Source organism: Larimichthys crocea, chromosome XI (genome assembly GCF_000972845.2).
Source record: "Larimichthys crocea isolate SSNF chromosome XI, L_crocea_2.0, whole genome shotgun sequence".
In the NCBI taxonomy this organism is placed as follows: domain Eukaryota; kingdom Metazoa; phylum Chordata; class Actinopteri; family Sciaenidae; genus Larimichthys; species Larimichthys crocea.
Genome location: NC_040021.1, coordinates 20,516,210 through 20,542,556, shown reverse-complemented (window position 1 = coordinate 20,542,556; position 26,347 = coordinate 20,516,210). Strand labels below are relative to the sequence as shown.

Here is a 26,347-nt window from a genome sequence, read left to right as displayed (position 1 = left end):
TCATGTCTTGGTGGCTTCTCGCATCATTCACCGGCCCCTCGCCCGGCCTGCACCTTTTTTTTTCTTTTTTTTTCCGCGGCACATCCCGCTCAACGCAGCCCCACACAGCCAATCACAGAGCATGTCTGCTGCCACACGGCTCCCCCGACAGCCACATTTCATGATATTATTCTGTCCACAACGATCAAACGACTGATCATAAACCACAGCTGCATGGTTTGCAGTGAACTCTGACACACATCTCTGCTTCAAATGACAGTGGCTGATGAGTGAATCCGAGCGGAGAGGCTGAACACTTCGAACACGACGTCACACGGACAAACGTCTGTACAGAACGTAGCCAGGAACGTGCTAAGCTCCGTTTTTAGAGAGCAAACTGCCCGTCTGCATCGACCCGTGAGAGGCTGCAGTGTTACAGTGTGGAGTGTGAATGTGTGACGCTTCACGGCAGAAACGAGCTCACCGGTCACGTGTCCGTGCAAGTTCAGGTTGGATCCAAACAGGAGACGATTGTGGTGCATCAAACTGGAGAAAGACGTGTTCATACACACATGAAACCTGTTTGAACCCTTTAAAATCACACACTGCGCCTCACGTGTTTGGACCAAACTCTTGTACAGTGGCAGGTTTCATGTCTTTTTATTTTTTGGTTGTTAAATTTGCTCACATGAGGGCGATGTAACTCATACTGTACGTGATGTGCAGTATGAAGCTTTAACCCACATCCCCCTCCTCCTCCTCCACCTCCGCCTCCTCCTCATCATCTTGGCCTGCCTGCATGTTTGTTTTCCTTCAGCTGATCACTTCCGGCCCATTGAGCTGTTCATCTGCTGATGATGTGGAATGTGGTGGAAGATGAGGTGGGGGGGCGGGCGGGAGGAGACGCGATGCAATTTGACCTTGCGTCGCGAACAGCACATTGATAACGAGCAGAGAGAAACGAGGATCTGCATGTTTACAGTGTCAGAATCAGAGTTTACGAGCCGCGGACACTTTCCTGAATATGAATATTGTACGTTTCTGTCAGTGTTACGTCCGTCATCTAATTTCTGAACTTCTCTCCCTCTTCTTTCGTTACCCCTACTCCTCCTTCCAGGACTCGGACTCCCCCCGTCACTCCACGGCCTCCAACAGCTCCACCTTCAGCAGCCCTCCCAGTCCGGCATCCCCACACAAGACCAAGTCCCTGTCCCTGGAGAGCACAGACCGGATGGGCTGGGACACATGAGCCTCCGCCAAGCCTCTCGCCCCGCCCACCGACCGACTCACCGACCAACTCACCGACTCGACCGACAGCACAGGACTCCAGACTCCTCCTCTTCCCTTCTCCACTGCAGCCTCTCGCAACCTTTCCTCCCTCCGCCCTTGTCCCCCCTCCTCACTGCCCGGAGAACTGCACCTCCCTCCTGACGAACATTTGTCCCACTTTCACGACCTCGATTTGTCTCCAACTGTACTTCCAAGATGGGGCAGGAAAGAGTCTGTCGTCTGTTTGAGAGAAACTGAGGGAGTTAACAAAACTTAGCGGTAGTGTCCATGTGGGTGCTGATGTTTGAGGGTGCAAGTGTGTGTGTGTGTGTGTGTGTGTGTGTGTGTGTGAGTGTGAGAAGCTGTATGCGCTTGCCAGCGTGTGTGCATGTGTTTTTTCAGAAAGGGCATACGATATAGGAATGAAAACCTCCCGTCTCGGCCTTTCTTGTTTTTTTTTTTTCTTTTTTTGCTATCGAACCGAAGCGTCGAGCTTCGCCGACACCACTCTGTCCACGCCCCCACCCACCCTGCCCCTGCCCTCGATTCATTCAGAGACTCAAAAACCTCACGATGCAACAAAAAGAGAAGAGGATTATTATCGAGAGAAAATGATTTGTACTTGTACATAGGACCCTTTGGGTTTTAGGGGACAATATTTTAATTTATTTATCAATCTTAGACAAGGAAAGGGAGGTGCGCTTCATGGCCTGAATCAGACGGGTGGAGTTTAAATCCCTCCTCACCTCCCTCAGATGCTTTCTCTTCGGGTGCTGCAGAAATTGAAAATGTTAAAAAAAAAAAAAAGAAAAGAGAGAGAGAGAGATAAAGGAAAGCAATGATTCTTTTTTTTTTTTGTTTCTCATCATACTAAGTGCAGTGACTTTATAATATTTTTTTATTTGTCCGCCATCAGCATAAAAAAAGCAGCGTTAATAATAATAGTAATGATAATAATGCCGGCTCCTATGACATCATCACAGCTCCTCCTCCTCCGTTGCTACTCTCTCTTCCTCATTGGTCCAGTTGCAAGTGACATCATCCAGCAGCAGCAGCATCCCTGGGCGTGTCCTCCATCGTCCATCGTAGTGTTTAGATGTTTGCTGTCCAACCAAACCGACCAACTCACACACAGGTTCCCATCACAGTAATGTACATAGGTTCAAAGTAGAGAGTAATATATGATAAGGAAAATACTATAGAGAACTACATGGGGAGGGAAAACAAACTCCTCCTTGACTTTTATTTTCCTTTTGTGTTTGTTTGGAGTGATTTGGGGTTGTATTCACACAAAAAGCCATTTTAAACCACTTTTCTTTTTTTTACCGATTTGATTTTAGATTTGTTTCTTTTATATTGTATGTACGACACGCGTTGTGTTTGTGTTTTTGTTTCCTCCCCACTCTGTCCGAGTGAAGAGAAGTCACGTATGGATCCACACTACTGCCCGTACACGTGCATTTATCACAAACCTGTATCTACACACACGCGCATACGTGTGCGCACACACACACACACACCGAGGTGGTGTTTTTATGCAGCATAATGCCTTGTCCTGCTCCACCTCTCGACTGTCAAAGAGGTGAAGCGGTTCTGATCATTTAATCAACAGTTAACGTGTGTGTGTGTGCGTGTGTGTATTTTAAATTCACTGTGGTATCTGGATGGAAAGATCAGTCCTTCCGCTTGAGCTTGATTTAACCAAAAATGGACAAAAGAGGGAGACTTTGTGATTTCTTGTTTTGTCTTTCTGACGGCCTTTGCGTATTCCAGAGGAGGCTCGGTCCATGTGTTCATTGTAAAGCGACGTTTGTAAGAGCTCTTTAAAAATAAAACACTAAAAACGAGAATGTAAACACTTCCACGCTGCGAGAAAAGTCAGCACTTGGGTTTCTGTTTGTCGCAGATGAAATGAGCTCAGTGCGACCTGTTGTCTGTAAAATGAACAGGGCTGGATGTTTTAAACCCCCCTCCAGGCGTTTTTCTTTTCTTTTCTTTTCTTTGGCAGAGCAGAAAGGCCTCTGAAAGAGCATTTTTACAGTGTGGCAGCTCCTGGCTGCAGAGCATGACATTCACAGCCAAAAACCTGTTACCTCTGTTCATCTCCTTCAGTTTACAGACGGATCGAAAAAAAAAGAAAAAAAAGGCATTTTTACTTGAGGGCCAGATCAGAGTCAAACTGTGAGGGAACAATGTGCACGGAGCCGGAAAGCTGTCCGCAACTGTCCCGACATGAAACACCAACTATGGCGTGGTGTGATCTGTAAGAAGAGCGGCCTGTTGTTATTAGAGACTCGTGATGTACAGCACAGCGTCCTGGGTCAGAATCCTCCAGTTTATTCCGCTTGTTTTGTTTATTAGAAAGGGAAACAAAAACATGGCGGTTCCTTCATTCCTGCCGATTCTCCTGTTGAAACACAACAAAGTAGCTAAACAACCCATTCCAAGTGTTTTTATTTTAGTATTCCATTTTATATGAAGAGAGAGGGAGAGGTTTGGAGCTCCACGGTGCCACTAAGCTGGTTTTATTCCAAACAAACACCTCTTAGAAACTTTTTTTTTTTAAGCTAGTCTCCATAGTTCCTGCTGGAGTTTATCTGTAGAATGTATTAGGTGGGGGTGAGAGAACCGTCTTAGCCAGGTGTTTTATTATCGGGCCAATATTGTACAGAGAAACTGATCCTAGATATCCCAGTTTAAGGAAAAGGGGAAGAGAAAACTCAGGAAATGTCAGAACCAATGAATTATTTTCATTTAAAAATGGGTTTGTTTGATGGATAGATGGATGGCTGGAGTGAGCGAGTGAGGGAGAAATGAATCTGGCGGTAGTTTACAGTAGATGCGACCCGGGCGGAGACAGCAGGAAGAGAAAAGGTGGTGAGGACGAGATGTAATAAAAAAAAATTCAAATAAAAAATCTGAAATGTTTTCAGGGGTGAAGGGTGACAGGTGCTTTGATGGCTGAGGTGCCACAGTGGTAACATTTAAGAGAAGGAAAATCTAAAATAAAAAAATTCAAACGCCTTTGCATTTCAGTGAGGTCTTATCTACAGTACCTTCTATATTATTTTGCTCTTTCATATCATATTACACTTTTTGTTTATTTTGTTTTTTTCTAGGATTGCTTTGTAATAATTTGTACAGTTTTGCATGTTATAGATGTAATCATTTTTGTTTTCGGTTTGTTGTTTTACTTGGACTTGCTCCTTTTTGAACGGTTTGGGCGTTTTACTGAGGATAACCCACTACAGGTGATGTAGATTCTTTTTTGCACAAAAAAAAAAATATTTAAGGTGTAAGGTCAAAACAAAAATAATGTATGGAACTGGCTGCCACACTTATGTGGAGAACTCATTATATTAACCTGACTCCGATGTATTTCAATAAAGCGGAGGGCTGTTACAAATACACTCCCAGTGTGTGACTGTGTGGTCATTAAACATCCTCTGTGCCTTCTTTAAAAAAAAAAACTTTATTACAAATGAAGTTCAGTTTTTACATCTATACACACGTTTGCCACTAGAAGAAATGTCACTCTAACATTTGACAGCAGCTATACGAGTAAGGACACATTTTAAAAACAGGACAAACTACTTAGAATTTGACTAATGTAAGGGCGCTATCTATTCAAACTGTAGAGGTGTGTTCAGACAGAAAGAGAAGCCCGACACACACTGTGTGTTCGCAACAAACACACCAGCTATCTGAGTGTGTCGGTGTGTGTTGCAGTGAAGCAGATCTGAGGTCTGCTCGTGTCTTTCTGTGTCGCTCAGCGTTCTGTCTGAACACACAGTCGTAAGGCAGGAGTTTGGATTCAGCTTTTTTTCCTGTATTTCAGCCCTTGCATCAACCACAGATCCACCACAGACATTTTCCATCATCACAGCGGAGCAATGAAGTACCTCAATATAAAAACAAAGACTGAAGGCTTCTGTAGAGTCGTGCACAGCATCTGTAGAACTTGGTTAATTAAACTTGTAGCTAATTTGTTACTTTTGATGAGAAGTTTTGAAAAATTGGGTGTGTAAAATTGCCTTTTATAAATAGGGTTTCTATCAAGTTATGTCACCATTTGAAAAATAACGGGAGATCTCAGTAGCTGAAGACGTGCACAACAGTTCAAATATAGCAGGTAAACCTGCATCCACCTCCTGACGCTGAGGAGAAGGCGTGATGTCTACCATCCTTTATACAAACGAGTACAGTACAAGTAAAAAAAAAATGCAGGGCAGTCTGTCAGTGTTGGTCACGTTTTGTTCTCGGCTCAGTAACGTAGGTCCAACAGTGAAGCCTCAACGTCATTTTCCAGTGTCGGCTACCCTCGGGTCACTTTCAGGACAACGAAATCCATCGTACTTTTGTAAACTGGACAAATAAATTCAGTTTTTGGGATCAGCTAGAAGGTTGAGTAAAGCTGAGAGGACATTTTAAGGCATCGATCCACGCGGTCCTCGTGTTTTTGGCTGGATTAACCCTAGTCTTAGTTCATCAGTCCACTGGAGCATCATGTGGAGCTTCAGTCAACAGGAGTGGATGTCACAGTGTCTTCCTGTGGATCCACACATTCTTTCAGGACAAAGGGGGGTTACAACTGGTTTCCTGCTTAGGCTGTAGCTCCGTCCTCCTCCAGGACCCTGTGGATCCCATTTCCGGGGACACCGAGGACAGCTTGGGTGGCGCCACTGAGGTCCCTGACACTGCTGTGCCGTGATTGGCTCTCCAGTCGTTGGGTGGATCCATGGCGTGATAGGCCGTCCAGGCGGTTGGTGCTGCAGTGCTTGGACTGCGACTGGTCGTTGAGGCGAGGCATGCTTCCGTAGGGCAGCCGGTCATCCGCGGCCCGGAAACTGGAGGCCGTATATCTGAGACAAAGAAAACCAACAGATACATCAGGAGCAGCACTTCCTGTAGTCACGGCAGCGCTGTGGCTACATCTGGAACAGAACACCTACCTGCCGTCTCGGGAGCGGTGCAGGCTGCCGTGGTAGCTGCTCATCTTGGAGCGGGCGCTGCGGACCGAGCCAGCCCGGCTGGTACTGGCGCTGGGCGGTTCATCCAACATGGCCAGGTGGGTAGATGAGGCGTGGGTGGACGTGCCCTGGGTGGACGTGCCCCGCGACTTCCTCACGATGGGTGTGTTGGGGTCCCTGAGCAGCAGCTGGGCGAAGTCGGGCTCCTGGAGCACCTGGCGGCTCTCGTTGACCATCGCACTGCAGCACGGGAAGGAGGAGGGCAGGGAGGGAGCGGAGGAGGGTGAGGAGGGGAGTGGAGGGAGGGAGGGCAGGGAGAGACGCAGGAGTGTGGGGAGGGAGAGGGGGAAGGTAGTGGGGTGGTGGGTGTGGTAGAAGAGGATGGAGGAGTATGTGGAGCACGCGGTGGGAGAGGGGGTTAATGCTCTGAGTTTGGAGGGGAGGGGGGTGAGCGCAGAGAAGGGTCTGTGTTCACCACCAAGCCACACACACATCTACACACACATCTACACACACGACTGTGAATGACTCAGCATCTAACATCTACTGAGCTGCTCCACCGGAGGCAGGTGCAGGTGTGTCCTCTGCCTCCTCATTGGTCGGTGGTTTATAGAGCAGATTATTCACATCAGATTTCATGACGGTCAAATAAAACCTGACGGGTCTGTTCTTTGTTCATCGTGTCATCTGTTAGCAGTGTGTGTATCTTTGTTGTTCCTTCCCAGCTGTGTTTGTTGGAGCGTTTCTTGGTGCAGTGACGCCACCAACTGTTAGTTAGTGGAAGAGTGTGAAACCACGAGCCGGTCTGTGTTTCATCATGACCACCTCTCATTAATACTTGTTTATTGTTGTTTATCATAAAAATATGCAGCTCACCAATGCCATTAAATCACACACACTGGACCTTTAAAATAGTTTTGTCATTCCCAACAGCGTCAGCACAGAGGTCTGAATACATTTGAGATGAAAAATTCACTGGTCTTAAATAAAAGCGTCCGGTTGAGCGCACATCTGGACGAACATCCTGAAGTGTGTATATCAGTGTGTGTAGAGTACGTACTCTTTGCGTCTCTTGCCATGGAAGAAGCTGGCCCACTCGAAGCAGGTCTTCTTACTGCCCACCCAGAACACAGAGGGGATTCCTACGATCAGCATCATCAGGTACTTGATCAGGAACAAGGCCAGGTCAGGACGACTGGTGCGCTCCACCTACAGACACACACACACAATGTGTTTATTTTGCTGAGATGCTCATTTTTATCCAGAAATATACAGTGTGTGTACACACTTTACTGTTTTATACTTCAGCGCACAAGCAAAGCAAGAAAAACGTGACCGAAAGATGCAAAACATGACACAGCACACACCGTGGACGCTGTAGTTAGTGATTGACAGGTAGGTGCCATTACAGTCGGCTTGTTTGAGCACCCAGGCGTCATTCATTTAGATGCAGAGGTTTAACAGATGTTTCTGTTGTTCAGTCCATAAATATGACAAACTATCCAGATGTTTGATTGATAACATGGATGAAAAGCAGAGAAATGTGATTTGAATAGTTGATGGTATTTATGGTAATCAGCTCACTGATGGTCACTGTGGATAAACATTATTTGAAGGCATTACATATAAAAATAAATCTATATTCTATTTCAAATATTATAAGCATAAAGTGCAGAGGTCTTTCAGTTCAGTGAGGTCATTTCTTTCCCGTACAGAAGAACAGAGCACAGTCACCACCCTGCTGCTTTCTGCCATAGCAACCACACTACAGCTGGCACGTAGTGAACCACAGAAACACTATCTCCTGCTCTCATATGTACACACACACACACATACGTGCACTCATGCAGTCACGCACAGATGTAGTCATGATGGCCTCATTATGAGTGGGCCGGGCGGAGAGCCCCGAGGCTCAGCCATCCACAGATAGGCTCATTACAGCGGAGAGATACGAGACGACCTCCGTCCTCGTTACAGGCGCATCATCAGTTCTGCTGCTGCGACTTCAGAGGACAAATAGATGCACGAGTTTATTAAAGCTCGGCCCAAAATGAGCTGGAAGACTGTTAACACGCCTCCGTCTCTTGTTCTTTTAAGCAATCTCATGTGAGTCGAGTTACTCACCAATATGTGTGTGTGTGTGTAGGGAAAGGGCCGAGCCTCAGGGAAGGCTTTTAAGATAAATATAGTGAGGCACTTTGAGTCTAAGCTATCTTCTGATGTTACTGACTCAGATTGTGTGTGTGTGTGTGTGCGTGCTTTTGTGAACGTAGTGGGGGTAGAAAGTTGAATCTTTGTGTTGTTGTGTGTACAAGCATCTTTCTAGCACTCTGTTGTACAACACATGCAGATGTGGAGCAGCTTGACTCCACTGACCCCGTCCTCTGCAGCAGAAACACACACACACACACACTCTCAGAGGATTACTGCACTGCTCTCTTACACAATTCAGTGACAGATTAACAGCACGACACTGATCTTACTCGCTGCTCTTGCATCTCTTCACACAGCTGTGGCTCTGACATCACACTCATCACTTCTGTAACTAAATGTCAGGTCATGTCACCCCTGGGCCATCAACCATTTTACAATTAAACAGAAACGCTCTTATCAGAGTGTGTGAGATCCAGATGAAGCGAGTGGGACTACAAAACAACACACACATCAGGAGCAACACTCTGCTCTACTGCAGGCAAAATACATTTGCAACGCTAAAAGCTGTGCGGAGGGAGGTGATACCCGGCTGAGAGGAAGGAGGACAACAGAGAGAGCAGTGAGCGCTGTGTGAATTATTAACAGCTCCATCAGTTGAGATGCAGCGATGCTGGAAGCTACTGCAGACCAGCAGCATGAGAGTTACCATCACACTGTCTCATATGTGTTTGTGTGTGTGTGTTTGGTCTGTGTTGGACATTGTGTTTAAATATATCCAGTCATATTCAGGACACACACACACACACTCTCACACAACATCCTGCTCTCTGATGTCTCTGTATGCAAACACATCTGGCAGTTATCAGTCGTCTCCCAGCTGTTACCTTGTGCTTCGTTGTGAAAGTCCCAGTTGTGCATTTAATGTGTACGAACATCTGTACAAACTGTGAATGAATGCGTCAGTGTCTCAGCTACTGTCAGGTTGGTAGATTACCTGGTAGGGGCAGGGGATGTGGTAGTCTCTGCACTTCTCCTGGACCCAGGTCGTCTCCCAGATGGCTCGGTAGCTGTTCTCGTAAAGGTAGCAGCCCAGGACGGCCAGCAGAGGGACCAGGTAGAGCACGGAGAACACTGCGATACGGATCATGAACTTCACAAGTTTCTCCTGGTTCTCCTTCTCCAGTGGAATCTCCATGCGAACCCGGTTTAGTGCTGCTATGCCTGCCAGCAACAGTGCCACGCCGACCTGGGATGATAAGAGAGAGGGGGGCTTTAACGAGTGCTCCAATGCAAGAGGAATGTCTTGTTCTGTAATACTCTTCCTCACCACTACGTCCAGTCCAAGTGGGGCGAGCAGGAACCAGCGCAGCGCCGTCAAGTTGTACAGCCCCACAAAGCAAACGCCACTGACGCTGTCTCCCTCGATCTTGTTCATGGCGAGCAGGCTGACGGTGAGGACACCGGGGATGCCCCAGGCACAGGCGTGGAAGAGCAGAGCCTTCTTCTCTATTGCCTCACTGCCCCACTTTGGAACAGCAGCAAGGAACCAGGTGATGGTCAGAATGACCCACCAGACGCTGCCGGCCATGGTGAAGAAGTACAGCACCATGAAGAGAAGGGTGCAGGCCTGAGGCGGAGAGAGAACGGACAGGTGGAGGATTAACACCAGCGTGTAGGCAGTAAAAAAAGCAACGGACAGTAAAGACTTTCTTACCTTGTTATGGGAGCCTTGGGTCACGGTTGAAGCCCTGAACCTCCCAGGACTGGCTGCGTTACAGGAGACTTTGTCCTCCAACAGAAACCCCAGGAAGAACACCAGGGACACCATCATGTAGCACACGGCGTAGAATATAATTGGACGCTCTGGGTATCGGAAGCGCGACACGTCGATGAGGAAAGTCAGGAAGGTGAAGAGGGTGGCGGACAGACAGACAATGGACACCACCCCGATGAAATAGCGAGCGAACGTGAGCTCCTCACGTGTGAAGTACATGTTGGGACACGGGGGGGAGCAGTCACGGACCCCCATGAAGGAGTAGCCAAGCTCGGGGTCGATTTTGAGCTCTCTCGGACACCAGAAGCCGTAGTCCCGCTGGACAGAGACGGGGGACTCTGTGGTGTCCGAGCTGGACAGCAGGTCTACAGGACGGGGGTAGGACTGATCACAGTCTGGGAACCTGAGAGAGAAAAGGAGGATGATGATCTCAGGGTCATTTCAGTTGTTTCAACACATTGAACTGCGAACATTATATTACTGCCAACAGAATTTCAGCTTTTTAATGCTGATAAATACATTTTTCTACCTTGCAGGCAGCTGCTGATTACAGGTGACAACAGTACAGTATAAAAGAAGAAATTCAACCTGCAGAGACCTGAAACTTGTCTGAGAGATGATCCGAGCTCGGGAGCAATTACTGTCTTCATTTTCAGTAAAACTGCATTGCCAAGCAGCTGAATACATCTTTGAAATATTTCTGGGTATTTTGGACTCAATTAAACAGACAAATAGTAGAAAGCTGACAAGAAATGATGCAAATCGAACGGGGATGACTTGCATCTGTTGTCGAGTTAGTTTCACAGCTCAGCTATCATTATTAATTAATATATTTTCATTCAGTCTTCTGATATGCATTTATTTATCTGTGTATTTTCATATCTTTTGTTCTATGTATCTTGAATTCTTGGTTTATCATGAATAGGTTAGTATGTGTGTGTGTTACAGTCAGGTGCTGTGGTTGCACAGTGTCATGTTGATATTGAATTTTTAAAAAGACGATGAATGTGCTGTTGTCCGTGGGGACGTTGTTGCAGTACTGTGTTGGCCATGTGTGTTCACTGTGTTGCTGCTGATGTTTCTAATTGGATGTGTGGTTCGCTGATTCAATCATTGGGCTACAGAACTAATTTACCCTCTGGGACAACACAGTCTGAAATAAATTTAATTGTTTAGCAGCCAGAAGTCAGAGCTTCTCATAAACATGCTGCTCTTTTAAGCCTCTCCATAAAATAAATGACTGTTCACATGATTGCTGCTCTGCGGCTGGACTCCCCTCACCAAAGAAAAAACCTGCAGCTTAAATGACCGACGCAGCACGTTTGTTACCTCTGACAGAAACCCAGATTATTGCTGTTGTACCAACCTGTTGCAGTCCATCTCCTGTGGCCAGCTGACACCAAACATATCCATCAGTTTGTAGCAGTCACTCTTGGCCTGCAGACAGAGGCGCCGACATGGCAGAGTCATCCGGCCGTACTCTGTGCACACCGGGGCGTAGAGTGCACACAGGAACGTCCGGAGCTCCGGAGAGCACTGTAGGTTCACCATGGGATGGAACGGCTGCAGGTGGAGACACAGAGGGAGAATTTGAAGTGTCATTGAACACAGCAGCATTTATCTGAAACAGTTTGAGAAGCCGGAGTGTTGGTGCGACTTCACAGTGAGGGCCAGAGAGGCACAAAGAGATCAGTGGAGCATGTCTTTGACGCTTTCTGGAGATGAATCCATAAAAACAACTCTGGCCTCTTTCCTAATAATCCCCTCCACCCCTGTGATTTTAAGCTCCCCCCTTCCTCCATCTCCTCTCTTTTCCTTCCCTCCAACCTCCAGATAGGAGGGCTACGACAAGCTGGGCAACCCCCACCACACACACACACACACACACACAGGGCTGCTGCTGACAGGGCCTTTGTGTTACAGGGAGGACCACGCTGTGACTGACTGACACACTGCAGTAACGTGCATACACACACACAGACACACACATAAGCCAAGTACCAACGGAAGTATATTATTTACATGCTAACACACCCACGTACCAGCGCCATAATGGTCTCACACACATAAACCGAGCCAAGAGGCGTTGTGAGCGCAGGAAGCATCTGCGGGGCATGTTGTTAATATGCAAATGCCTAGAGGAGACTGTGTGTGTGTGTGTGTGTGTGTGTGTGTTACATGTGTCTGTATGCATGAATTTGCATTTACCTCTGTGCTGGTGTGTGTGTGTGTTACAGAAAGGCCTCTAGCCACACCCAAGTCAATCACAAACATGCTGCCCGCCCTCCCCCAAAATTTAAAGACAGAGTATGACAGACAGGGACAGGGACAGAGAGGGGGAGGGGAGGGGTGAGGAGAGGACAGGCAGGGGGCAATTTGTCTCTGTGTTTGTTAGAGGGGTGGATATCAGGGAGGAGGTGTCACTGTGGTTTGAAACCCGTTAAACAGTTTGTCCTGGTTCTTCATACTGACACTGACATAACATCCATCTGTCTGTCTGTCTCTGTATTTTCACACTAAGAGATATTGTTGAATTCTACCACGTTCAAAAGCTGCTACGCTGACGGAGTCAGAGGAGGAGACACAAAAACATGTGAGACTCATTTTGGACAAATCGGACTCACAAAAAGCATAAAAAGAAAAAAGAAAAACACGTGCGTCACATCTCAAGAAATCTAAAGATTTAATTTTCATATTATATTTAAGAAAGTAAAAATAGAAGCTGCGGTTACATAACTGCCCATTTAGACTGAAGCTTGGATAAGAACAGATGAAACACAGTTCATTCCCTTTAATCCTACACTTAATACGTAGTAGGACACACTGAATGTCCTTAGAAATGAAAAATGTCTGCAGCGTCTCGCCGTCCTGGGAATATTTTCCAGCCCAGAGTGCAGCAATAAATCATTTCAGAGAAGCAGTGATGGAGGATTTTGCTCTGATCTTCTCAGTTTGCCACTTTAACCGCAAACAGATTTGGAAGCCATTGTCATGTGTTTCCACCATATGTCTACACCATCATATCCTTCTCCTGCCACCCACATGTGATGTCTTTATGTAAAAAGGATTAGAATGGCTGTTAGGCTTGGCCCTTAACGCACAAAGCAGCCACATCACGCAGCTTTTGTCATCGCCTCGTTCATATCACTCTTCTAACAAGACAACGTGAAGCTGCTGTGGGGGGGAAACAGAAAGCAATCATGAGACGCTGAGCTGCTCAGACTGCTCCGTCGTCTCCACTGTGAGGGATCAGGGCCTGGATGGGTGATGATGAGGATTTCTGTTCTCGCGTAGAAGCTGCAATGTGAATCTTAACTTAGCACTCTAAAATTCAGAGGATCAGTTTAGGTGACTAAGGCGCCTGTCATAACTGAGATCAATCAACCAGTCAATCGTCTTATTTCAGTACAAATGGAGTCATTGCGTTTCATTGAGCACCACTGTACGATGACACTGGTAGCACGCTGGGAGCCCGAGTTATCTATCAAGCATAAACACAAGTGCTGTGAGAGTGATCCACCAGGGAGCGGCTCTATTACTGCGCACGTACGCTATCAATTACACTGTCTTCTAGTATCTGCCCTGCAACCAACAGAATCAAACCTCTGAGTCTCACATTCAAACTTTCTCACGGCTGTGGTTTTCAGTCATTCTAAAGGAAGGGGAAATGTTGTTAACACATTTTAAGAGATATTTAAACGGCCTTGTACCAGTGTCTTAAAACTCCTCCCTAGCTGACCACTTCACAGTTGACCTCTTCTCATCTGTTGTTCCCTGTTGGTGGAACGTCCTCGCAGTCCCTACCACATCAGGGGCGTCCCTCTCTACCTTTAAAAACCTGATGAAGACCCAGCTCTTCAGAGAGGACCTCCTCTCCAACACTACCAGCAACTGGACGTAAAAATCTTGCTAAGGCTGCAACCAAAACAGTTAATGTCATTATTGATTAATATGCCACTTATTTTCTTTATTCATTAAGTCATTGGTTGTTGGTTTGAAAGTTCACATTCAAATTTAGTTTGGTGATCAGTCAAACATGTATTCATTTAACATCAGAAAAGAGCAAACAGAAGCTGGAACAGTAAAGGTATGGTAAGGTATTATGAAACATTCCTGATACAGTTTTTTGTCCATTAACTAATCTATTAATCTTAAAATAAGTTATATAATGATCAGAGAATAGTTTAGAACACATCCATGAAAAGATCCATGAAAGCTTCACCTGTGCTGGTCAGGGAGTGTTCACATCAAAAACAAGCCTTCGAAGGAAACAGACTTCACGGCTCTGTGGTTAGAAGGATCCTGTGAATTCACCAGTGTTATTAAAAAGGGCCTGATAGAATTATTATATGTAGAAAATAATAACTCTTTCACATGAAATACTTAAAGAATATTACATTTCAGCTACAATCAGGCACAACAGGGTCAGAGCCAACAGTGAAAAAGGAAACTGGAGCACGTTGTTGGACAGTCTCAGGAGAAATAACACAGAAAAGCAGAAAATCCTGAATGTCACCCCACCCCGTCAGTCCTGGGTGTCACTGTACTGACGATCCTCTCTTTGCTTTTCCCCTAACATCTATGACTTCATCAGTGGTGGCGTTGGTTAACCACTCAAACATGATCTAATGCAGCTTAAGTGAGATTGCATCTTTGCTCTTCCACTCCATTTTGATTCCCGCAGGCGACTGATGCGCTCCATAGAACACAATGTACAACACTGTGCTCTACTACACACAGAGATGCCATGGGAAACGGTTGAATAAATATATAGGCTACAAGGAGTGACGATCTACTGGGAGAGAAAACTCTTCCTATTCATCATGCTTCCCATTTTTCTATTTTTACACTCCTCCTACCATTCTTACCCCTCCTCCATCTCTCAGCATCTCCATTCAGCCATTTTATTACAGTCAACCCATCATAAGGGGCTAGTGTGGGCAGGACTGAACTGGTGGTGGATGGGACATATGGCTTCACCCGCACAGTCAGCACGCAGCAGCCCAAACAACTCTAAAGTAACACCAACATCATGAGGCCCTGCGGAGCTTATGCACTCTCTGTGGGGATTTGATGTTAATGGCCATACTGGAAACAGCTGGTGATGCACTGGTCCGATCAATGGCCAGGGGTTTTGTCATGGCGCTTTCCACTTCCCGGAGCCGTCCGTGTAAGGAGAATCAAGCGTGTAATACACAACTCTGTCGAATGGTGCGAGCCTGGGGGTGGGGGTGGTATGCTAATGTAATTTCAGCTTCTTTCCCGCTGCTGCTACAGTCATTACGTATTCATGGGAGTTTGTCAGGGGGATTTTTGATCTCTGAAAATGTGGAATAATATGCCACTCTGGAAATAGCATGCCCGCACACAGTCAGATATGTCAGATATTAAAGCAGTGGATTCTGGGACTGCAGTGAAGGTCAACAAACCATCCACAGATGGTAGATAGTTCGCTTAGCTGCACACAAAACGATCCTCTTCAACATATAATGGAATAAGAGTGACAAGGTGTTTCCCAAAAAACAAAATCCTTACAAACCGATGCACTAACAAGTATAAAGTATAGCATAAACAAACAAAAAAGTCATGAGGTAAATAATAAAGACAAACAGATGGATGAAGACAGAGCAATGCTTTCTGATATGTCATAGTCACATGAAGTGGTCCTCATTACATGCAAAACAAGTGACACTCGGCAAGTCTTATTCCAACCTCAAAGATCAATTTTATCTTGATAAAAAAAATGAATGTAGTAGGGATGCACCGAAATGAAAATTTTCGGCCGAAACCGAATAAGAATTAAATGGTGTGCCGAATACCGAAACCGAAAATGAAATGCGGTTGTTAAATTTTTTACTATTTTTTTTACTATTGCCTAAATAGCCTAGAATAAATCTGTAGACACGTTTTTTTTTTTTTTTTAAAGTAAATGTTTATTTAATATCCTTCAAATATTCCAGTAGAATTATTATACTTCCAAACTGCCGACATTTTCGACAGAATTCGCCAGGTCCAGTATTGTCAGGTCTTGCGATAGACATAACAACCGACATAATAAAAACAAATCTAAATAAGGTTAATGGGAAGTGGGTCGTCTGCCAACGGGAGAGGACGTTTGTGTTTTAATTTTTTTTTGGGATTGTACAGATAGAAAGACAATGAAGGTGTTGATTATTTCGCTCTTTGCGTGCGCGTGTGTGTGTGTGTGAGCGAGAGACAGAGAGAAAGAGAGCGAGAGAGAGAGGGCATGTATCATTTTGTTCTAAGAGTGAGTGGGAGAGAGAAACAGAGTTACCATTCTGAAACATTGTATCAAACATCGAACATCGGAATCAGCAACCCTGGCCAGATCACCGCGCACGTTGTTTCATTGCATCAACTGCATCACGCCACTATTCGACCTTACTATTCAGCCACTACACCGAAAGCTGAATGTGGCATTTTTTGCAATATTCGGCCAAATACTTTTGGTTGCCGAATATTCGGTGCATCCCTAGAATGTAGTGACAACTATCCATCAAAACATGACTCAATTATGGGACACCTTGGTGGCACCATGGTAAGGCTGAAGTCTTTACTGCGGTGACGCGGGTTTGACTCCCTTGCTGCATGTCATCCTCTCTCTTGCTCCACTAAATTTCCTGTCTATTTCTCCAGCTGTCTCTATGAAGCTTAAAATGCCAACAAATATCTTAGCTGTATTATAAACACCATGACCAGACTCTACTGATAAATGTAACAGATCAGAAAAAGTCAAGCCTGTTTCACAGCAGACATTTGAACTCATCATAGTAGGAAAAACAGCCGCCTCTCATTAAGTATCTCTCATTAAGACCCTGAAACTGAAGCAGCTGAATGGAATTCAGCCATCGTTTTATCATGCATACCTTTGTTTTTCATGCTGTGAAAAAATATTCAACTGATGGTCTGGTGCTTAAGATGCAATTCTGTAGTGTACATACTAGCACGCTGCTCTACAGCTTGTTTATTCTAATTAATTACATTCCTGCTGTTAAATGATCTCTGATTAAATGGAAAATATCAGCGGTGGTCTGACTGAAAATCAAAACCAGTCTGAACTGACTGTATACAGTAAATACTGAAAAAAAACACACAAGGAATGATCATGCATTATATGATCTTGCAGTGATTAATATTTTTGCATATTTTGGTTGGGCGTTAATCTCTTAACTGTCAGCCTTTGAGGAAACAAGAAAAAAACAGCTGTGACCTTAGTTTCACCTCCAAACATATCTGAGATTATCCAGCATGTCCTGAATCAAATCCACATTGTTGTGATATTAAATATGAATACAGCCTTGTCCAATGAAGCGCATCTGAGGGTGGCTGCTGTATGTAGCTTCCTAATGCTAAAGTAATTTGTTTTTAATGAAGGCTCAGAGTCAGCTGCTACGATGCTGTGACTGATGAATTGCTGACAAAGAAGCCCACCATGGCCAACTGGTCTGTGTTGCTTTGCTCTTTTCTAAATACCTCCCAGTCACCTCTCTTCCCATCACCCCCTCCTCCCTCTTTCCTTCAGCCCCTTTCCCTCCTGCATTTTCTCTCCCTCTCCTCCCCCCTTTATCCTCCTTTCTCCTCTGCTGCCATTCCAATTCTCCAAATTTCCAAGCTCAGCGCTATGGCAACGAGTGATGCATCACCAGGGAGGAGGAGGAGGAGGAGGAGGAGGAGGAGGAAGCGGGAGAGGGAGCAGGGTTCGAGGAGGTCAGGGTGCGGGGCGGAGGGGACCACCTCCCGGGAGGCAGAAAGCCTCTGCCTCCCTTTGTTAACAGCACAATTGGGATTGTTTCCTGGGAAAGGGGTGGGCCCTAGGTGGGGGGAGGGGGAGGACAAAAGACATGGAGGGGGGTGGGGGGCTGAGAGTGGGTGAGAGAGGGAGAGAGGGAGCAAGAGAGAGAGAGCGAGGTGGGATGGGTCGACCGAGTCAGCCGTGTCATTCACCGCTAAGAAATGTTTGAAAACCTTGCACTTTGACAATGTGTAATGTCCGTGTACACACACACACACACACACACACACACACACACACACACACACACACACACACACACAGGAAGGTTGTTGTGGACCAGCGACTCGCTCTCTGGATGTGCTTCTCTTTCAGTGCACTGCTAATAAACACAGTGTTGGACATTAAATAAAACAAGAGACTCTTTTATAGCCCGGGTCACGCTGGGTAGGATTTATCAGAGCATATTGTGTGTGTTTGTGTGTGTGTGAGTATGTGTGAGTGTGTGTGCTCTTAGCTGGGATACATCTTTACTAGCTAACACAATAAGCATGTTAAATGGTGTACTTTTTAGTTCACTGCGGCACGTTTTAACAGACTTGCAGCAATCAGAGAGCTTCATCAGCAGTTTACAGAAACTCTCGCACACACACAAACACACACACACACACTCCTACCTAACCTCTCCTTTACAAATCCATTCACACAGCATGGGTGGAGTATCTGGGTTATTCTACACAGCAGCTGTAACATGACACAGTTTGTCTGAATGTGTTGTAAACCTGAGACAAGAGGCTGATTTAACGACGTGAAAGGAGGAGGAAATGAGTGGAAGTGGGACTGAGCAGATTAAAAACAGACCACTGATTAGTCTTTGTGTCACTCCTCAGCCTACGCACAAAACTAAACTCAACTAAATACCACGGAAGATGAAATCAAGACGGCAGAGAAAAGACTTGACTGTAAGTCTGTCTCAATTTCAGTCTATCACTACAGATAGCGTGCCTTACGCCTTGTGCATACAAAGGCAGAATAATCTGGTCATCTCATGATAGGGACAAAATGTCCAGGCTCGTTTATTAACGTCACCAAGACACTTTTTTTTTTTAATCGTGTAGTCATTAAAAATGATTTGCTGGCTTGCCGATGGCTTCATGTATAAACAAACCCTTTTAACAGTCTAATTTGATTAACATCTTGGGTTGGCCCTGACCCTCCCTTGGACCATCTGGCCTTGAAGAAACGTTCATAGCCTGTTCTCATTACTTTTACCACGACCCTTCCTGAAAATCACCTCCATCCTCCCGGTAGTGTAATGTTGTTGTTCTGCAAAATACCTGAGAAGCCAACCAAATGTAACATTTGTTAGCCATCCTCAACGGTGTACTTTGATCCAAGCTTATCAAACATTTTCTACACCTGGTAGATTTCTCCTACTAACTGTATAATAAAGCACACAACACAATCTGATGATTCATTTGAAGACTGAGCATTTCACTCCGTTCTTTGTAAATCTGTATTGACAGTGTGGTTAGCAGTGTATTTCTTATACACTAAACCGTCAAATTGTGGTACAGGTACCACTGGTGGTACGTGAGCTCCGTTGAGTGGTACGCAAAGGAAATTTCTTTGTTTAATAAATACATTTTTAAACATTTAATAGCATCAATACTACAATAAATTGAATGAAAAAACTATGAAATCCTGATATAATTTGTTTCATACCCTGCTCCATAGTCATGTCACATTCATGCAGGTAGCACAAGGGTCTGACCAAAATGTCTGTTTTCAACGTCTGTATTTTAACATACAACAATATCACAAGAATTTGCCCAAAACAAACAAACAAAAATCCATATGTGAATCAATTAACGGAGGGCTTATCAACTACCTCCACTGAAGAAAGAGCAGGACTGATATCTTACTGTATATCATCGCCGAGTTGCGAGCCAAATTCCTCTGGATGCCAGGGACAGTTCATCCCAGCTTAATTGATTCAGTGTGATGAACCCACGCAGCTTTGCATTCATCCTGTAGCTCCAGTGTGTATCTATCTCTGAAGAAGGGGATTTTAGCCCATTTCTCTTTTTATTGTTATGTCAGTTAAATCTGCCACGCTCCCACTTATCGTATGAGAGTGTGGCAGGGTATCATTGTGGCACAGAATTAGCAGATTCCCAGCCCCGAGGCTGCTGTCCCACTTCAGCTCCGAGGTCATTGGGCGGTCAGTGGTGACTGACTGAGTGAGGATGAACACCGAAACAGAAAAATCTGTTTTCAGAAATCCCAGCTTTCTGTTTCGACTGCCATCAAATATGTATTTGTGCAATAAACTAAAAAATTTTTTATCCCTGTGTAAACCTGGTCTACTAATGCACGTGTTTGCAGCCCATTCGCGTGTGTCACCATAGTGATCACTAGAGGGTAGATTTTAGAGAGAATACTGGTATATCTTACAAGATAAAGCAACAGGAAAGTTTGTAAGTTAACGATATCATGACAAATTGAGCCCACTTTCCCAAAAAACAAAAACCTTGAAAAGACCTTGAAAAGCAAGACAGGAAAAAAAGAGATTCAGAAAGACACCACTTCAGGGGGTTCAGACAAAAACGCAAGAATGGCAGGCGTTGGTTCTCGTCCAACTCCCAGTCTCTCCACGGTGCGAGGCATTCATCATTATTATCATGGCTATTCAGCGGACCTAATTCCCTTTAAAATCAACTGTCAATTCTCATTTGGCTGCCCTCAACATCTTATAGGCTTTGAATTCTCCCATGAACTGGATCTAGGGCAAGTTATCTGGAAAACAAGAGACAGACAGAGGAGTAGTCTCCGTTATTCGGAACCTATTGGGTCTCCGTGTGTTTTCCAAACTCAATGAGCATTTCTAAACACTAAAAGAGACTTAATTGCGGATCCATGACCAATCAAAGTGAACACCGTCTAAAGCACAAGTGCCTCTCTCTGTTCACGGCAACCCACACACTGCGATTAGGCATTAAAAGCTAACCTGGCCTCAACTGGCCACAACACAGCACTGAGTTCGTATCATCTCTGCAATGAGAATAATGATTCTTCTGAAACCGTAACATCTATCAAACGAACCATCAAAAACCATTCTGACGTCTGAAAAAACACTGCACAGTGACTAAGTCCAGTAGATGAGAAAGAATAATTTGACAATGACAAGAAAGAACACAGCGCGAGTGTGAGCAGACAGGCGGAGTGTCTGCATCTTTTCCAAATGTGAGTGCAGCTGTGATGTGATGTGACGCTCTGTGCTCCTCATAGTCGTGCAGGGCATGTTCAAAGGTTACATAACCCTGGATTTTCGTGGCACACAACTCCTCCCGCCCTGCATGTCTCTCCCTCTCTCTCACTCAGCGTGTCTCTGCTGAGTATAGTGAAGTGGAGCAGGCACAGATGGTCAGCAGGGCTCCACACATGGACCTCAGCGCTGTGCCAGGCAGGGCGGGGCGGGTGTCGAAGGGTAAAAGTGATAGAGGGAACAAGAGCCAATGGAAACATGATGCTGAGAATGGATGAACATAGATAAATATAGATGAACAGACAGGCAGTTGAGCCAATCCTGTCTAATGTTTTGACCGGTAATTGCTCGATAGGTTGAGCTTCCAGAGGGATCAGCCCTTATAAAAGATGGGATTATCCTAACGAGGTGATGCATCTGCTCCGTGATTGTGTGTAAATGCCAAACCCGACGTTTCAAAGAGGATAACAGTCAGATGCTGTGGCTGGTAAATCTATAGATAATCTACGAGGTAACAAACAAGAAAACATGACTAGAATCCGAGCTTTAATCCAAAGTGAAACACAGAACAGTTTGGTAACTTTGCTCCCAGGCTGTTATGTGAACTGGCTTTGGTGCACAACAAATGATGTGAGGAGTCCCTACATGTTGTGCTGAATCGCTGTCATGCCAGATGTACGGCCAGAAATGATTGTAGGACAACACGCCCTGTTAAATCAGTGGCGTTTAATAATGTACTGTTCTCCTGGCCCCCAGGGACAAGTATTAAAGTTTAATTTTCTGTTTAATGTTTTGGTAATACACTCCCAGTCCCTGGAGCTAAATTAAAGTAGGCTAGGACTTTGATATTACTAACTCTCAGCACATACCCAGTTAGCCGTGGTGATAGCTATCTAGGCTACTGATGTCCATGGGGCAGGCAGTGCAGCAGACACACTGAGCCACTTATCAACATGTGAGGAAGACTAATTATGTCACAAACCGCTGTACTGAACATACATGTAGACAGAAATGCTGTCTGCGTGTCTCGCTCTGTTTGTTAAAGTGTGTGTGTGAGTGTCTACAGATGTGTGTCTTCTGTACAGTCGTAACAATGTGAGTCAGATGAGGATCAGATGAAAACGCTCAGAAAAGGTCAGAGACAGGAAGGAAGTGGGAGAGACACTGAGAGGAAAACACACACAAAAGGTCAAATAAAAAAATTCAATTTTCCATATAAATCTTAATAATAACAACTCACCGTCATGAACAAAACAGAATGTTTTAACCAATTTTTAAGACAATGGTGATGTGAACATTTCCCAAGAAAACAGAATCCAAGATATCTGCTCAGCTTGTACGTCCAAAATATGAAATGACTTCTCTCGAAATAAACCCAATTTATACAGGCCATTACCTTTATGTCAATGCAGAGCTTTGGTAAATGGACTGTACTAATATAGCGACTGTACTAATATAGCGTCTTTCTAGTCTCAAGGCACACTACACATCACAGTCATACACTGCTCATCAGAGAGGAGCGAACCATTCACACAGCGACGGTACGGCCTTCAGGAGGGTTCAGCATCTTGCCCAAGTCTTCAACATGCAGACTGGAGGAACCAGGGTTTAAAACAACAGTGAGCTGAAATGAATATCCAGCAGACATTTTAAATTTCATCAGATATCAACTAGTTAGACTCAGTACAGATTATGAAAACTTCATCGATATTCCTCAAAAGATGACAAATAAAAATGTCTCGTTCTGCCTGACAAAAGCCAAACAATAATCAATAATTTAAAATGATTAAAAAAAAGGAAAGCAGAAAATTCCGTCTTTACAAATACTAAAACCATTAATGTATTTTTCTAGATAGTTGTTATCTTTTGCCTATGCACTAATCGACTGACTGGGTTTCAGCTCTAGAAAGAACCAGAGAGTAACACTGGGAAAAGGTTTGCGACAGGGAGAAAATGAAAAGGAATCAGAGAACAAAGCATAAAAAAATAAGATGTAATATGCTACTTTCCATATAAACCTACTTATTATTTCCAAAAATGAAACCAGACAACTGAAACACACTTCAGAATAAGACGTGAATGAATTTCTGAGATAATGCTGATGGAAACTGTTCAAAACAGAAGTCCTCTCCAACGTTTACCATAGATGACTCAAATATAAAATGACACCTCAAATCTATTGCAGTGCGACTAAAAAAAGACTTATTAGATTATACCTATAGCTTTAAATAGATGAATTAACATTAAAAATAACAGTGGGCTGAACTCACTGGAACTTGGACTTTTGAACGTCTATCAGATGTTTTTCACCTCTGCTAAGAGGTTTATCAGTGAAAGTTCCCAATATAATTGGATATAATATAATTTTCTATTTAAATAGGTTTTAAGAACAATTAGTAGATTATAAGTCTAAATGCATCCCAGATATTCGTCCTTCACTGAGTAGGCATGGTGGACCACGAAGCTGACACATCACCTAAAATGTTTTACACTGACGCCTTACTGTGGAACAAAAATATCGGTGTAAATAAAGCAGGGTACTGTACCTCCATGGCGAGGGCAGCAGTTTGCTGGTCGTAATGATTCAGGATGTTGGGCATGAAGGTGGAGTTGTAGGGCAGCCCCTGGCACATACGGAGGGTGATGGGCTCACAGGTGAAAAGACTGTGGCTCCCCGCCGCCGCATCCATGGGGATGGCAACACACGCCGTCAACATGGACACTGACAGCACCCACAGGAGATCCATGACTGGTAGGTATGGTAGCAGAGAAGAAAGACCCAGGGCACGGCTGGTTAATAAGAGGGGTCAAACCCCGTCAGCATCGGGCTCGTTCACCAAGAAAGGGAGAGGCTTAAGGACTGTCCAGGACTGTGTGGTGGTAGTCTCTTCCTCCGCTTCCTCTTCAGCTTCACAGAGACACAGTTTGGTTCGGGCGGCGTAATCCAATACGGCCATGGTTGAAGCTGGCTGCATCCATCACCGTGGGGATTCTGGTCAGCAGTGGGAGCGCATCACAAGACCTCCATCACCTGAGAGAGATGCTGTGGTCCTTTAAGACGCCGAGCTGTGACCGCACGGCTCACACTCCTCCCTCTCCTGCCTCTGAGATGATGCTTCTGAGAAAATGTCGATGACAGCCACGGATGGAGGTGATGTTCAGCATGTAATCTGGAAAATAAAAGCACAACATGTTTAAATAATTACTCACGTATAATACATTTTCAAAATGTCAAGCAGCTGTTTTTTTCCATTTTACAAAAACTACACACTGTCAAAGAAAAACACACAAAAGCCTGCTCGAAGAGGGTTGCTAATTGCTTTTCAGGTCACTAACTGTGGTGGGTGGGTTGTGTAGATGAATGATAACATTAACATAATTAATTTACAGCCAATATATCATGGTAGGGACTGAGAATAACAGCAACATATTCACACAGAGTGCTAATATCTGAATATTTCTTAGATTTAAACATTCACATCTCATTCACAGCCTTTTGTGGCAGTTCACTACTGTGATTTATCAGAATTTCTGCTGCTATTTTTAATTATTTTAGTGACTAACGCTACAGTTGAAATAATTATTTTTGCCTTTTTTATTTATTAGCATTTTTTTTCATAACGGACCTTGCTACGTTACATTTACATGACAGTACACACCCATAACAACCCACCACCTTTCCATTCACTAACATGCAAAACATAAATAACACTTTATTGTAGCGGTGTCTACTTAGCCCCATTGTCAAACCAGCCCAGCTGCGTTTCTAAGGTTCATTATTGTAAATGCGACATTAGTGCGCCTACCTGTGCGTCAGTGTTAACGGGCTCCTCCTCGAGCTCCGAGCATTCATAAATTAATTGCTCCTTATAAATGTGAGTGCAGCTCACTAACCTAACGCGGAGGCTCCTCACGGATGCTTGTACGTCTCCGCCCGGTGTTACTGACTCGCAGAAACAATGGCTGAATAAAACAGATAGAAATGTCAAGCAACGCAGCGGAGACAAAAGATGACGGTTAGTTAAATGATGGTAACCGTGGCATATGTAGCCTGCGTACCGGTGTTATAATTCACCGAGCCGAGCAGAGCCGGGCGGCAGCGGGAGCGGGTTGTACGTAAGAAACGCTCCGGTTATAAACGTAAGCTGAGATGAAGTGGTTACAATAAAAGCAACTTTACCTGAATGTTGTGCCGACAATTCACGTGTAGCAAACGGGGTCTCCGCCACTCCTCGACTTGGTAACAATGAGTGAATGTCCCTCTACACCAGCACCCTCCTCCCGGCTCCTCCTGTCCTCCTCCTCTCTCTCTGTCCTCCTCCTCCCCGCTCCTCTCCCTCCTCTCCGCCGAGCGTCAAGCCCGCGACATTTTAAAAATGGCGTCCAGTCAAAACTACCAAAATAAAAGTCTCAACAGGCACAAAGTGAAACTCCTCACACCGCGGTTAAAATATGTGTGTTACAGACAAAGAGTAACACAGTTCAGTCAGAAAAATAGTAATAAACGAAACAAGCAGAAGACGCAGTTTAATTTTAACGCTGGAATTTAAGGATGTTATTAACATTATATAGCCACACATATTTATTCTTATGATATGAATTTGGAGTTTAAAATAATTATACGTAGTGGTGGAAAATAACAAAAGTAGATTTTGGAAGATTTAGAGACATGACATTTATGCTAATTTAATTTTAGTTACTATACTAAATTTCAGTGGTAAATATTGTACTCTTCTCTCCTCTACATTTATTAGTTAGTTATAGTGACTAGTTATTTTACAGATTAACATTATACATAACACATGATGAGTTAATAAGATATCTGATACATACAAATTGAATGATATATTAAAAAAGTAGTAAACTTCATCTCAACCAGCTACAACTTAATATGCATTCATGCATTTTGACAATAATCTATGTATAAAAAACAATTATTCATAAAACACATAAAATGTACCATTAAAATGTCAGTTACATGGGACATTTATTTTTACTTGAGTCTTTATGTATATCATGCTGACACCTCAGTAGGATTTTAAATCTTCTAGAGTACTTTTACTTTATTATGTTGTACTTCTGGTACTTTTACCCAGAATGCTTCCACGGATCATGCGAAATATATGAGATGAATACTAATATTTGTTATATTTTATGATGATATATAGGACAAAAAAAAA

At 44.3% G+C, this 26,347-nt stretch overlaps 2 protein-coding genes across 8 annotated transcripts in view; one reads left to right on the top strand and one right to left on the bottom strand.

Moving 5' to 3' along the window:
* The window catches only part of cdc42bpab (CDC42 binding protein kinase alpha (DMPK-like) b), a 74,374-nt gene extending 69,957 nt beyond the window's left edge, over positions 1-4,417 (top strand). For all 4 annotated transcript variants that reach the window (XM_019271120.2, XM_019271119.2, XM_019271118.2 and 1 more), the window contains one exon: positions 1,097-4,417. In XM_019271120.2, coding sequence (XP_019126665.2) covers positions 1,097-1,228 — 132 coding nt within the window. In that variant the 3' untranslated portion in view covers positions 1,229-4,417. The remainder of the gene's footprint in view (positions 1-1,096) is intronic.
* On the bottom strand, positions 1,713-25,538 carry fzd3a (frizzled class receptor 3a). Of its 4 annotated transcripts, XM_027284073.1 has the most exons (10): positions 25,348-25,538; positions 25,062-25,130; positions 23,714-24,337; positions 11,513-11,709; positions 10,087-10,549; positions 9,700-9,999; positions 9,367-9,618; positions 7,279-7,427; positions 6,201-6,458; positions 5,852-6,110 (listed from the first exon to the last, which is right to left on the bottom strand). In XM_027284073.1, the coding sequence occupies exons 3-10, from the start codon at positions 23,912-23,914 to the stop codon at positions 5,852-5,854; spliced, it is 2,079 nt and encodes a 692-aa protein (XP_027139874.1). In that variant the 5' UTR covers positions 23,915-24,337; positions 25,062-25,130; positions 25,348-25,538. The 4 variants fall into 4 exon arrangements, with proteins under 4 accessions (XP_027139875.1, XP_027139876.1, XP_027139874.1 ...); XM_010741079.3 differs by lacking the exon at positions 25,062-25,130; XM_027284074.1 differs by lacking the exons at positions 25,062-25,130; positions 25,348-25,538 and having other exon boundaries at positions 1,713-6,110; positions 23,714-23,914.
* Positions 25,539-26,347: the final 809 nt, after the last annotated feature.